Here is a 15180-nt window from a genome sequence, read left to right as displayed (position 1 = left end):
GTTTTGCACACAAACTGGGATAGCGCTTACGAGGTTCTGCATACAAACCGCATCTTGACTTGCATTTACCACAGGATTTATGGGGTGTTGGAGCAGAATTAAATTTGTTATCAGATACGAGCCTTGGCAAGCTTTCATTTGCACTGGTTATCTCATTTTCCATGGGTGTAGCGTTTGCAGGGTTTTGCGCATGACCTCTTCATTTGATCTAACTGCACAAAAATTCATAAAATTAGTACAAAAAAATAAAAAGACATTTAGCCTTTAGGGGAGTGTGATATATATCATCTACAACCCCAATTCCAATGAAGTTGGGACATTGTGTGAAATGTAAATAAAAACAGAATACGATTTGCAAATCCTCTTCAACCTATATTCATTTGAATACACCACAAAGACAAGACATTTAATGTTCAAACTGATAAACTTTATATTGTTTTTGTGCAAATATTTGCTCATTTTGAAATGGATGCCTACAACACATTTCAAAAAAGCTGTGACAGTGGTATGTTTACAAGTGTGTTACATCACCTTTCCTTCTAACAACACTCAATAAGCGTTTGGGAACTGAGGACACTAATTGAAGCTTTGTAGGTGGAATTCTTTCTCATTCTTGCTTGAGGTATGGGGGTGTGTTAGTGCCCATGACATGGGCAGCTTACACATCTGTGATGGCACCATCAATGCTGAAAGGTACATCCAGGTTTTGGAGCAACACATGCTGCCATCCAAGCAACGTCTTTTTCAGGGACGTGCATGCTTATTTCAGCAAGACAATGCCAAGCCACATTCTGCACGTGTTACAACAGTGTGGCTTCGTAGTAAAAGAGTGCGGGTAATAGACTGGCCTGCCTGCAGTCCAGACCTGTCGTACATTGAAAATGTGTGGTACATTATGAAGCCCAAAATATGACAACAGAGACCCCGAACTGTTGAACAATTGAAGTCGTACATCAAGCAAGAATGGGAAAGAATTCCACCTACAAAGCTTCAACAATTAGTGTCCTCAGTTCCTAAATGCTTATTGAGTGTTGTTAGAAGGAAAGGTGATGTAACACAGTGGTAAACATACCACTGTCCCAGCTTTTTTGAAACGTGTTGCAGGCATCTATTTCAAAATGAGCACATATTTGCACAAATCTTTGTAGTGTATTCAATTGAATATAGGTTGAAGAGGATTTGCAAATCATTGTATTCCGTTTTTATTTACATTTTACACAATGTCCCAACTTCATTGGAAATGGGGTTGTACAATAATTTATTGAATGTTTTTTTTTTTAAACAATGTGCAGTCAGATGTTACTTAGTATTTAAATGACTTTGCACATGCTTTGAAAGTCTGCACATTCACTAGATCAAAGTGTTCCACCTCTCATCAGCACCATGGACAGTTCAGCTTAAGACATTCTTTCCATCATGCACACAGGCTCAGAAATATGCTCTTAACTCTTAAGATGAAGCTTTACCAGAAACACCAGCCTGTGGTTGTATAGTTCTACACATGCTCTTGGGTGCTGGTTCTCTCAGGGTTTCTAAGGTATGTGAACCCAAATGCAGGACACAGTGTACAGACTTTTGGTGAAAAGTGATTTATTAACAGTGCAGGAGCGTAGACAGTTCAGGGGAGATTCACAGTCTGATGGTTTACAGGATTTTAATGGACAGACAGACAGACAGACAGATGTTCAAACAGACCTGAGGAATGACAAAAGGGTGTGGAACTCTGACTGGTGGGGGAAAATACAGAGAGGCAGACAGGCAAGCAGGCCTTCAATACTTGGACAGACAGACGAGCAGACACTAATAGTAATGTACATGCACATGTACACATAGCCACAAGACGAACTGCCAGCATGAGCAAGAAAACCAGGGACTTGTCTTGTGTGGGTGATGGGTTGAGTTTGAAACAGGTGGGTGATTAACAGAGTGATTTGCAGCTGTACAGACAGAAGAGATGCACTGAGACAACAGAGACAGGTGGAAAACAGGGAACAACAGTGAACTCACCCCAAAACACACACACACAACCACACACATCTGGCTTTTTAGTTGAAGTTTGTAAAAATAAACACTTTTGTAATTAAAACGTGCCTTTTAAATAACCATTGTGCTTCAAATATGCAGCAGTTTGTCTAAAACACTCAAGCTAAAACTCTTTAACTCTCATTTGTCTCTGCTACTAAAGACTTTATGCCAACAGCGTTCTGTCAAACCAGGAGCACGAACAGCACAGATCTTACAATAAATTCATTTGTATTCATGAGCAGTACTTCATTTATTTCCTTTTAAAATTGTAGCTTAGAAAATTAGAGTCACATTTAACAACTTGGGACCAAAAGCGATTTATTTGTTTAGTGAAGCACAAGCTGCCTACACGCACCAACAGCCAACTACTTAGCATAACTCAAATAGATGGTGCTGTAGGCTTAGAACCAATAGAAATCTCATAGAATACAAAGCAGGAGTAAAATAAAGCTGGGTATTGTCTGAGGCTGCAGACAATGCCAGCCTTCACTGGCTTGTGTGTGCTGAGCCCAGGATTTCTTGGGTTGTGTCTCTGCTGAAGAACAGTAAAGTCTTCATTCAGCCTGATGTGGCTTCTTCAAACCTGTCTTTGTCATGTCTCTCTCCATGTTATTCTTTCTCTTGTTGCTCCTTTTACTGCTGAATGCACCATTGTGTCCCTCAATTGAACGTGTGCATTTGAAACCCTTGACTTTGCAGTTGTGGTTTGCTTAGTCTCTCATCTGTCCACTACAGTTTTACCTCCCATTCTCAAAATAGTGGACCTAGCAAAGAGGTTAGATTACATGCAGAGTCGATTGCTAATGATGCATCTCAATGATGCATGACTGGTGGAGAGGAAGTGGAGACATCGCGAAAACGAGGTGAAAAGGCGATAACTTTCTCATGTGGAGGCTCACTGAATTGGTCCTCCCGAAACATGCGCACATGGCAGCTGACTGTCCGCTGAATGCCGTCCAGAGCGGTGGGGAAAATACAGCCACAAATCTCAAGCAGTCTGCACACATATTGTGCAAGAGCCACTGACATGCCTGCCGCGCAACACATACGCAAAAGTCGAGTGACACTGGCGCGGTCATTGCAGCGGCAAGGATTTGTGCATGAATACCACACAGCACTCTCATGGATGTTCAGCGCCACTGCCACGGTTGAGATGACCACACGTTTGCGCACACAGTGCTCAGGATGCATGTGGACGATTATATAGTTAATATGTGAAAGAGGCTGTGAATATTCCCCTGACTTTAGGCAGAAAACACTGGAAATGATAAATAAATAAATAAACACAATGAATCTGGTCTGTGCAGCTCCTCTGAACTGGACAGGATGTGCCCAGCCAGCTCCCACACGTGCACTGTAGGTGTGTGCCGAAAACAAATATGAATAAATAAACAGACAAATAAATAAAGACAATAAATCTGCTTGTGCAGCTCGTTTGTCCATTTTTCTGTGTGTCCACAGGGAATGTGCACCGACCAGGAGCATTAAACTTAATTTCCTCTTCTTTCCTCAGAAAAATAAATATACACAAAACAATATTCACAGCACTTCACTTTTTCCACATTTTGTTGTTACATTACAGCTTTATTCTGAAATGGATGAAATTCATTTCTTTCCTCAAAATTCTACACACAATTCCCCATAATGACAATGTGAAAAGTTTTGTTGTTGTTTTATTATTTAGCCAGGCTGACAAAGCGTCAGAGCTCTATTGAGCTGAGTATTCCATTAACTTTAACTAGTAATGACTTCATGACTTTCTTTGCTAACAAAATTTTAACTATTAGAGAAAAAATTACTCATAACCATCCCAAAGACTTATCGTTATCTTTGGCTGCTTTCAGTGATGCCGGTATTTGGTTAGACTCTTTCTCTCCGATTGTTCTGTCTGAGTTATTTTCATTAGTTACTTCATCCAAACCATCAACATGTTTATTAGACCCCATTCCTACCAGGCTGCTCAAGGAAGCCCTACCATTATTTAATGCTTCGATCTTAAATATGATCAATCTATCTTTGTTAGTTGGCTATGTACCACAGGCTTTTAAGGTGGCAGTAATTAAACCATTACTTAAAAAGCCATCACTTGACCCAGCTATCTTAGCTAATTATAGGCCAATCTCCAACCTTCCTTTTCTCTCAAAAATTCTTGAAAGGGTAGTTGTAAAACAGCTAACTGATCATCTGCAGAGGAATGGTCTATTTGAAGAGTTTCAGTCAGGTTTTAGAATTCATCATAGTACAGAAACAGCATTAGTGAAGGTTACAAATGATCTTCTTATGGCCTCGGACAGTGGACTCGTCTCTGTGCTTGTTCTGTTGGACCTCAGTGCTGCTTTTGATACTGTTGACCATAAAATTTTATTACAGAGATTAGAGCATGCCATAGGTATTAAAGGCACTGCGCTGCGGTGGTTTGAATCATATTTGTCTAATAGATTACAATTTGTTCATGTAAATGGGGAATCTTCTTCACAGACTAAAGTTAATTATGGAGTTCCACAAGGTTCTGTGCTAGGACCAATTTCATTCACTTTATACATGCTTCCCTTAGGCAGTATTATTAGACGGTATTGCTTAAATTTTCATTGTTACGCAGATGATACCCAGCTTTATCTATCCATGAAGCCAGAGGACACACACCAATTAGCTAAACTGCAGGATTGTCTTACAGACATAAAAACATGGATGACCTCTAATTTCCTGCTTTTAAACTCAGATAAAACTGAGGTTATTGTACTTGGCCCCACAAATCTTAGAAACATGGTGTCTAACCAGATCCTTACTCTGGATGGCATTACCCTGACCTCTAGTAATACTGTGAGAAATCTTGGAGTCATTTTTGATCAGGATATGTCATTCAAAGCGCATATTAAACAAATATGTAGGACTGCTTTTTTGCATTTACGCAATATCTCTAAAATCAGAAAGGTCTTGTCTCAGAGTGATGCTGAAAAACTAATTCATGCATTTATTTCCTCTAGGCTGGACTATTGTAATTCATTATTATCAGGTTGTCCTAAAAGTTCCCTAAAAAGCCTTCAGTTAATTCAAAATGCTGCAGCTAGAGTACTGACGGGGACTAGAAGGAGAGAGCATATCTCACCCATATTGGCCTCTCTTCATTGGCTTCCTGTTAATTCTAGAATAGATTTTAAAATTCTTCTTCTTACTTATAAGGTTTTGAATAATCAGGTCCCATCTTATCTTAGGGACCTCGTAGTACCATATCACCCCAATAGAGCGCTTCGCTCTCAGACTGCAGGCTTACTTGTAGTTCCTAGGGTTTGTAAGAGTAGAATGGGAGGCAGAGCCTTCAGCTTTCAGGCTCCTCTCCTGTGGAACCAGCTCCCAATTCAGATCAGGGAGACAGACACCCTCTCTACTTTTAAGATTAGGCTTAAAACTTTCCTTTTTGCTAAAGCTTATAGTTAGGGCTGGATCAGGTGACCCTGAACCATCCTTTAGTTATGCTGCTATAGACGTAGACTGCTGGGGGGTTCCCATGATGCACTGTTTCTTTCTCTTTTTGCTCTGTATGCACCACTCTGCATTTAATCATTAGTGATCGATCTCTGCTCCCCTCCACAGCATGTCTTTTTCCTGGTTCTCTCCCTCAGCCCCAACCAGTCCCAGCAGAAGACTGCCCCTCCCTGAGCCTGGTTCTGCTGGAGGTTTCTTCCTGTTAAAAGGGAGTTTTTCCTTCCCACTGTAGCCAAGTGCTTGCTCACAGGGGGTCGTTTTGACCGTTGGGGTTTTACATAATTATTGTATGGCCTTGCCTTACAATATAAAGCGCCTTGGGGCAACTGTTTGTTGTGATTTGGTGCTATATAAAAAAAAATTGATTGATTGATTGATTATTTTTATTTTTTATTTTTTAGATTTTTGCAAATTTATTAAAAACACTCAAAAAAACAAACAAACAAACAAACAAAAAATCCTAAGAAACCACATGTACATAAGTATTCACAGTCTTTGCCATGAAGCTCAAAATTGAGCTCAGGTGCATCCTGTTTCTACTGATCATCCTTGAGATGCTTCTACAGCATAACTGGAGCCCACCCTGGGCAAATTCAGTTGATTGGACATGATTTGGAAGCATGTTGTCTACATATAATGTCCCACAGTACATGTTGGAGCACAAACCAAGCATGAAGTCAAAAGGAATTTTCTGTTGCTGTTGAGAAATGTTTAGTCATGTGTTGTGTTGCTCTACAATAATTTGCTAGTGATGTCATACTAACAAACAGCAGGATTAGCACTGTTTAAGAGGGAGGCTGGATGATAAATTGTTGTGTGAAAGAGCAGACATCCTGCTTTTAGTCGCTCTACTGAATAATTTAGTCAAAGGAACCAAGACTGCCTGAAAAGAGTAGCCCTTAGAAAAAAGGAAGTGCCTCCAAAAGAAAAGAAGAAGAAAAAAATCGTGACAATTTTGTTAAAGCCTCTTCCTGGCTAAACAATGCTGCCCCGCCACCACCCGTGTTGCTGCCATGCTCTGTTGGCACAGTGTAATGGCAAGTGAAACAGGATTCAGCTCAGCCTGCTGTTCCGTCCTCTGTTCACACGATGTCAAACAAGACAGGAATTATTCAACTTTTCGGATTCATCATTTCCTCAATCTTGACTATTCTCCCAGTTCCTGCTGCTGAAAAACATCCCGACAGCATGATGCGGCCACCACCATGCTTCACTGTAGGGATGGTGCCTGGTTTCCTCCAAACATGACACCTGGCATTCACGCCAAAGAGCTCAATCTTTGTCTCATCAGACCAGAGAATTTTGTCTCTCATGGTCTGAGAGTCCTTCAGGTGCCTTTTGACAAACTCCAGGTGGGCTGCCATGTGCCTTTTACTAAGGAGTGGCTTCCATCTGGCCGCTTTACCATACAGGCCTGATTGTTGGATTGTTGCAAAGATGGTTGTCCTTCTGGAAGGTTTTCCTCTCTCCACAGAGGAATGCTGAAGCTGTGACAGAGTGACCACTGGGTTCTTGGCCACCTCCCTGACTAAGGCCCTTCTTCCACAATCACTCAGTTTAGACAGCGGACCAGCTCTACAAAACGTCCTGGTGGCTCAGAACTTATTCCATTTGTGGTTGGTGGAGGCCACTGTGCTCATTGGGACCTTCAGAGCAGCAGAAATATTTCTGTACCCTTATTGGTGCCTTGAGACAATCTTGTCTCGGAGGTCTACAGACAATTCCTTTGACTTCATGCTTGGTTTGTGCTCTGACTGTCAACTGTGGGACCTTATATGTAGACAGGTGTGTGTCTTTCCAAATCATGTCCAATCAGCTGAATTTACCCTAGATGGACTCCAATTAAGTTGTAGAAACATCTCAAGGATGATCAGTGGAATCAGGATGCACCTGAGCTCAATTCTGAGCTTCATGACAAAGGCTGTGAATACTTAAATACGTATGATTTCTTAGTTTTTCTTTATTAATAAATTTGCAACTGATATATCCATATAGAGCTTCATGGCAAAGGTTTTTTTTATTTGTAACAAATTTGCAAAAATCTCTCTCAAAAAAAAAAAAACTATTTCACATTGTCATTACGGGGTATTGTGTATAGAATTTTGAGTAAAAAATTAATTTCAACCATTTTGGAATGAGGCTGTAACATAACAAAATGTCGAAAAAGTGAAGCACTGTAAATACTTTTGGGATGCACTGTAACCTTTGAAAAACAGACTGTGGGAGAAAAGTGACACATTGTCAGACTTTTCAGAAAATGGACATTTTGATCCATAAATAACTACACAAAAGAATTCACCTACATATATGCACTACATACTTACAGCTACAGTGTGTAGGATGAATTGTCTATTATTGGTGATGTTTCTGTGTAGGCTCTCAGTTGTCCAGGTGGTTTCCATAGTAGAGAAGCTTGACTCTTCGACTGGACTGGGTTGCTTGACGTGAGGACGTTTCGCTTCAAATCACAGAAGCTTCCTCAGCTAAAATTCTTGGTCTGGTAGTCTGACTTCTGTCTTGACTCTTGTAGAGAAGAATAAACCAGAAGCCAACAAAAGCTGGAGTTTTTAACCTAACCAGACCCCTCCTACCGAGAGGCTGACTGCTATAGGCTAGTGACTAATCAATAGCTCTAATTAGCACCTATTGTGCTCTAGTTAGCACTCTCCTAATGATGGGATGGAATCCTTCCCTGATGGTTCCCTTGACGACTCTCCTGATGACGTGAATGACTCATTACCATGAACAAAAGACTGAAACTGCTTTGACCTGAGTACCCCATTGTAAACAGGGGACAAAGCGTGTCTGAGACCCGCCCCCCGGTTAAGGCTGGGTTTCAACTGTTTTACAAAGAATGCTTCTTTGACACCTCTCTCAAACCATTTCTTCTCTCTGGCTAAGATTTTAACTTCCTTGTCCTTAAACGTGTGGTTAGTGTCTTTCAGGTGGAGATGAACTGCAGACTGGCATTGCTTTATCAAAGTGCTGAGTTGCCATACAACAACATTAGAACATATAAATGTTATAAAATATATGGTGAAAAAATAGGTATTTTTGTTGCTGCAAATGAGCAATTAGCATAACCATAAAACCTAAATTAAAAACTGTAGCCTGACTCATTATATGTGCAACATTCTCTGTATAACTTGTAAACCATGTGGTCATTTCACAATGACACATGTGACTCATGTCTCTTTCTCTAAAATTGTATTGTAGCATTATTAGTTATTATTACTATTATTATTGTTGCTATTATTATTATTATTAATATATAAATAAAAATAAATTAAAAAAATATTCTAATTTTTTTTAAATAATACATTTGACTCTTTTACGAAAACAAACGCTGAGCCATTAATTATTATACAGAAAACAAATGCACAAACATGCTGAAATGCCAGCAGCTTAATACTAGCTTTAACATTGAAAACACCATAGACATGCTAACATGTTAGCATCACTGTTAGCATAAAATACATCTATCAACTGTTTCAGAAGACCATAACAGGTCAGTTTAACATAAAAAGGTAAATATTCCTCACAGGCATATGCTCTTTGGGGTTTTAGTGGGGAAAAATTATGATAAAGTGAAATAAAACAAATGAAACCAACAAAGCAGCAGCTCGAAGCACTCCTTCATTGGTTCAAGATTCAAAGCAATGATTATATGGAGCAAACGAAACATTTGGGGTAAAACAAAGTTATTTAGCAACTAATCAATGACTAAATTAGTTGACAACTATTTTAATAATCAATTTTAATTGATTAACTCGATTACTTGTTTCAGCTCTAGTGTGCAACATGGTAGCCTCCATGAGGGGTCCCGTTCACATGTAGATATGAAGTGCTCATTCTTAGCTTATGAAAACACATTGATCCATTGTTTCAAGTAAATGTTCACCAATGAGTAGATGCTATATTCCATTTCTGCTAATGGATGTCTCTAAATCCTACACACTGTAACTTTAAATCCCCCCAAAAAATACATATTATAGATTAAATTACTTTGTAGTAGGGATTCATTAGAGTGCATTCTTCTGCCAAGGCCTCTGACTTCTTCTGCAATATTTAATGGTTTCTCTGTCAGTTGAGGCTTAACCTTTTTACCAAGTTTATAATAGTAATTTTATTAGCACAACAGTTGTATCTCATAATTAGGGCCACCCAGGAGGTCATGTTGGTTTGTTTGTTTATTTTTTAATATTTCTCAAAAATGGATGGACCATCATTCATTTTCTGCCAGTGGCAGACAAAGCACTTCCCTATCCTTGGCCAAGTCCTGTAACTCTTCCTAGGGGATCCTGAGGCATTCACAAGCCAACTGGTAAATATAATCCCTCCAGCGTGTGGGAAATATAATCCCTCCAGCATGTCCTGGGTCTTCCCTGGGGCCTCCTCCTAGTTGGATGTGCCTGGAAGACCTCTCTAGGGAGACGACCATGGGCCATCCTCACCAGATGTCTGATTCACCTCATTTGGCTTCTTTCAATATGAGAAGCAGTGGCTCTACTCTGAGTCCCTCCTGGATAGTCCAGCTTCTCATCCTGTCCAGGGGTGTAAATTCAGATACTCGAAGAAGGAATCTCATTTCCACCACTTGTATCTGTGACCTTGTTCTTTTGGTTATTTCCCAAAGTTCATGACCTCAGGTGATGATAGGAGCATAAATCCAGTGATAAATTGAGAGTTACACATTCTGGCTCAGCTCGATCACCATGATGTCCAGTACAGTGTCCGTAAAACAGCAGACCCTGCCTCAGTCTGTCTGTCAACCATAAAAAGAGGTTGAAGAGGTAAGGCAAGAGTCAAGACAGAACCCATTAATCCTTGGCACAAATCTGGATTCAGGGGTGGGTCCAGCACCTTTTTTTCCCACGTAAGTCAACATCGCAAGATAAAATTTTTAAACTACTGATAATTGTAATCAATTTCTTATGAAATATTGCATGGCCTTCAGTAAAAACAAATCTTGCACATGGTTGAAGCATGGTATCATAGGTTGGATTGCATATAACTGAGTGTCTTGTAGTAGTTTGTTGCAGGGTACCGTACTCTAGTAAGGTTTTTTTTGTACATATTTTGTAAAGATTGCTAAGTGTATATGTTCTGTAAATGTGCCATTTATAGTCAGTCCCTGCCTACAATATGTAGAAAATGTCATCCAAAATAGGCTTGAAACTGTTAACAATGAATGAACTGTTATACAAGACTTCATTAAACTAATTGTTCATGTTTTTTGAAGGTGGTACATCTGTAATGTTTTTTCTTACCACTAATAAAAGGACCCATATTAATGATGAGCAACTGACAAACACAAAGAATGCTGATGTTTAATTATTAAGGTAACTCTCTGAATTATTCCTATGAGCTTAGCTTCACCCATCTAAAAAAATTAAGGATTGTCCCTTTAATGGAAACTGGGTTTTATTTATTTATTTGAAGTGTCCGCGTCCTTTGTTGCATAAACCTTTTTGGACAGTCCTCTCAAATCTTATTGGCTTTCCTTCATTTTAAAACCACATATATAATTCCAGGACATAAATACAAAGAGATTTGTGTGATAAATTATTATAAAAATTGTAATTATAAACAGGAAATATACAATAAAAATACAATAATTTAAAAAGGTTCAATTTAATTCCTTAAAGGAGACCATTAGCCTACAGAGTCAAACTGTAAATAGACTGTTTTAAATTTTTTTTTTGTAAATGACATCGCACATCTCTCTCTCTCTCTCTCCAGATTGTGCAGTCTGACTTTGACAAAGCTGATTGTGATGCGAGAACTTGATAAAGAGTTGATCTCTGTTGTCATTGCTGTAAAAATCCAGGTATGATGGAGAAACACATGCCCACATCTGTTACATGCAAAACAAAATAAAATATACACGTGTACACTGCTCATCTCAGCGTGCACATGCATCCTTTACAGATGAAGTCGTCAATTCTTACACAAATTTCAACATTCTCTACCAACAATATTAACATTATGACGGTTATGACATCATTCTTGATCATCCACACTGCATCGCCTTACAAATGTAACTTTGATCATAAGTAACATGTCTGCTAAGAAGAAAAATACATTGAGAAACTGCATTAAAATTGCATAATTTGGTTCATAAAATAGTAATGAACTCTGTGATTTATTGTAAATAACTGTTCAGAATGTGTTGCCTTGCTCTTTTGTGAGGCATTCATAATTTAGTGGTTGTTAAAATTTAACTTTTTTCCACCTCCACAGGGGTCCAAACGGATTTTGAGGTCCCATGAGATAGTGCTGCCACCCAGTGGGTCTGTAGAGACGGATCTGGCACTCACCTTCTCTCTGCAGGTAACACAAACAAACACATTAGTCCAAGAGTCAGAAATATGCAGCTGTGTGAACATAAATGCACCCGTGTCTCTGTTCAATTTAATAAGTCACATTAAGTGTTTTTTTCGAAGTATTTTAAGTCTGCTTAAAGGGTTATATTGTCTATCAACCTGTTACATTTCTACACTCATCGTTTGTCCAATTAAGGGCTAAGTGGTTGTTAAGTCAAAGTTAATTTATACATCAGAGGTGGGACAAAGTCACTGTCAAGTCACTCTCAAGTCATGAATCTGCAAGTCCCAAGTCAAGTCTCAAGTCAGCTTCCAAGCAATTGGTGGTCATTATGACTTGAGACTTGACTTGGAGAGTGACTTGATGGTGACTTCGTCCCACCTCTGTTATACATCAGTATGAAATGAACCTAACTGAATGCAGCTTATGTAAAACTAAAAGCAGTAAATCTGAGTGCAATCTACATTTTCGTGTTTCCTCCTCGATCAGTACCCGCACTTCTTAAAGCGAGAAGGAAACAAGCTACAGATCATGCTGCAGAGAAGGAAGAGATACAAGAACCGGACCATCTTGGGCTACAAGACTCTTGCAGTTGGATCTATTGATATGGCCGAGGTAGGAGCCAAGAGCACGATTCAGTTTTTATTAGCAACAAACACATAAAAAGGCCTAAGATGCAGACAGAAGGTGTCTCATATGTGTCACTTTTTTAATTGCATTTTAAACCTCTGAGGAGAGTCAGGAGGGTTGAGGCCATTAGTGTGAAATTTTAATGAGAAAATGTCTCAAATTTGCATTTGCTGCAAGGCTTTGTTCCCATCCATCCTTGCCTGTGGTTTGGCAGTGCCGCTCTGGCAAAAACCCTGCTTTTTTAATTACTCTGCAGGAGAAACCTCTGCTTTTTTTTTCCCATAACGAACTGCAATAATTCCAGTTTTCCTTTCAGCAAAAGTCTGCTGAAATTGTGAAGGTACTAAGTTAAAGTTATGCCACCCTGTGAACAAATAACACGTTTTATGAAAAGCAGGAATATATAAAAGAATGAGAAGAATATTTTCAGATCAGATTTGTGTTCAGCTGTTGCAGTAAAGAGGAGGATCCATGTGCCCAACCACAACCACCCGAGCTACGAGTGTGCTTTGAGCCATTCTGTAAAAATACTTTAAATATAAGTTAATGTGTGGGTGTTGGGCTCAGTATCAGCCGACGCTCAACAAAAAAGGGCTTGCATTGGGTTGGCCTTGGATTTGGTCAGGGTTCAAAAAATGTATTCATCGCTTAGATCAGTGTATTCGCATGACATAATTCATATGACTCGTCAAGCTAACCGCTACATTTCATGCATATTCCTGTGAATTTCTGCATGCATGTCACAAGTGCATTTCACAATGCGTGTTGCGCCGTCAGTGTTTTATAAATGAGTGTTTGCATTTTGGCTGTAGTGTTGGGATATTCCAGCTCTTCCACATCGTGATGTTCCAGTAATTTCTTTGAGCTGTTCAAACAAATGGCTCATGGTTCATTATTTTTTTCCTGCTGAAAAATAGCTGATATTCCTGTGCTTTTCTGTGTGATCGAAGGCAGAGCTGAGCGATGCACAGAGCAGCGCCTGTTTGCACATTTATCCATCTGTCCATCGCAGATTTAAACCACTCAGCCTGGACAGTGCGTAGGTTCTAAAGCCCTTCATCATCAAGAGTCTGCAGGTTTACGTGCAGCACCTCTTTGTGTCCCCACATTACTACAAAGGTGATTTCAGTGCTCGTTCCCCCTCCCACCCTCACCCTCCTCCCGCTCTCTCTCCATCTCTCACAGAGCGACCGCTCGTGATCATGTAAGGGAGTGGATTGGATTTAAAATATGCAGTGAAATTTTAGTACAATGATAAGACGAAGGGAAAAAATCAGATCATTCATAAACGACATAATATTATTTGGTTAAGGTTAGGGTTGAGAAGCTTTGGTTTACAATAACAAAAAGTAAAAGGTGACTTACCACTTTATATTTCCATTTGAATGATCCGGCATATTGGTATTGGTGAAGTGGTATGCACTTATCTTACTTTTTAATGATTAGATACATTTAATATGAAAAAAATACTTTTACTACTACTAATGCTGATACTAAATACTTAAGGATTTTAAAAGGATTTAGGGGTGTTTATTACCAGAAATAGAATATAGCATTCATAACCATTTGTTCATTGGTGTATAATTTACCTGCAACAATGAATTGATGTGTTTTTTATGAACTTAGAATCAGCCCTTTATAGTATCTATATGGGAATGGGCCCCGCCATGAAGGCCGCCATGTTGCACCATCATGTTAATACAGTAGCCCAAAAGGGCCATACTTACTTTGCCTTTTGCATTTTGCAGCATGGCTAGAAGCCTTGAGAAAAAAAGAAAAGTAATCAGTGTTTGCTCCCCTATATACTGTCTCCAGGTTGCTAGTGTAGGCTAACAAGTTTGAGAAGCTTAATTTTTTTTTTAAATGAAGGATCATATATATTGTTTATCACAACAAAAAGCAAAGGAGTATGAATCCTGTTCAGAAAAGAAGGGAAAATGTGAAAGTAAACAAAATCATAACAGTTAATGGCATAATGCAATCTCCAACCTCTCCACTAGGTGACACTACATCCTACACAGTGTAGCTTGAAGTGCAGCTTATGCCAGAATGTTAGGGCCCCTTCACACATAACACGAAGTTGGGCGAAAGAAGCAAAAAGAAAAAGAAAAAAACTGAATTGGCGATCCGCGAAAACATCTACCTGCTGTTGTACAGGCGTGAACAGTCCAGCGGCAACGGTTCCGTGCACGCGCACACAAGCGTGCATAAACAGTGTGAGCACGTGGAAAGTCAGGGCCACACAGCAGCAGAGCAATGAGATGCTGCACATATGTACATAAATGAGCGAAAATGTGACAGCAGGGACACCATTCGAGAAATTCAGCTGGTTTTCTGTGAAAGTTTTAACGGCTGATGAGAGATTTTGGATTGTTTCTATTGCTGTAAGGACTTCCCACGGAGCGGGACGTTGCGCAGCGCTCCGAGGAGACGTCGTCATCCTGTTTCAAGCTGAAAACCTCCAAATTTAAGCCTCTGTTGACCCAGGACGTCGTGAGAGAACAGAGAACTTTCAGAAGAGGTCGGAATCAGCAGTTTATCCGGACATTCCACTGTTAAAGGAGATTTTTTTAATGAAAGACGTGCGGACGGAGTGGCGCGTCGGCCACAAGAAAAACACCTCCGTTGGAAGCCTTAAGGACAAGTTGGAACATGCCCTGCTGTTAAACATTTTCTCAGATACTCACTCAACTGAAAGCCACCAAAAGCCGCCTG

The 15180-nt window shown here is 39.7% G+C and overlaps 1 protein-coding gene across 3 annotated transcripts in view; it reads left to right on the top strand.

Moving 5' to 3' along the window:
• pacs2 (phosphofurin acidic cluster sorting protein 2) overlaps positions 1–15180 on the top strand; it is a 157077-nt gene that overhangs the window by 91834 nt on the left and 50063 nt on the right. For all 3 annotated transcript variants that reach the window (XM_034194999.1, XM_034195000.1, XM_034194998.1), the window contains exons 2-4: positions 11251–11338; positions 11752–11841; positions 12325–12450. In XM_034194999.1, the coding sequence (XP_034050890.1) occupies positions 11251–11338; positions 11752–11841; positions 12325–12450 (304 nt within the window). The remainder of the gene's footprint in view (positions 1–11250; positions 11339–11751; positions 11842–12324; positions 12451–15180) is intronic.

The sequence above is a fragment of the Thalassophryne amazonica genome, chromosome 19 (assembly GCF_902500255.1).
Source record: "Thalassophryne amazonica chromosome 19, fThaAma1.1, whole genome shotgun sequence".
In the NCBI taxonomy this organism is placed as follows: domain Eukaryota; kingdom Metazoa; phylum Chordata; class Actinopteri; order Batrachoidiformes; family Batrachoididae; genus Thalassophryne; species Thalassophryne amazonica.
This window is presented reverse-complemented; position numbering and strand designations above follow the sequence as displayed.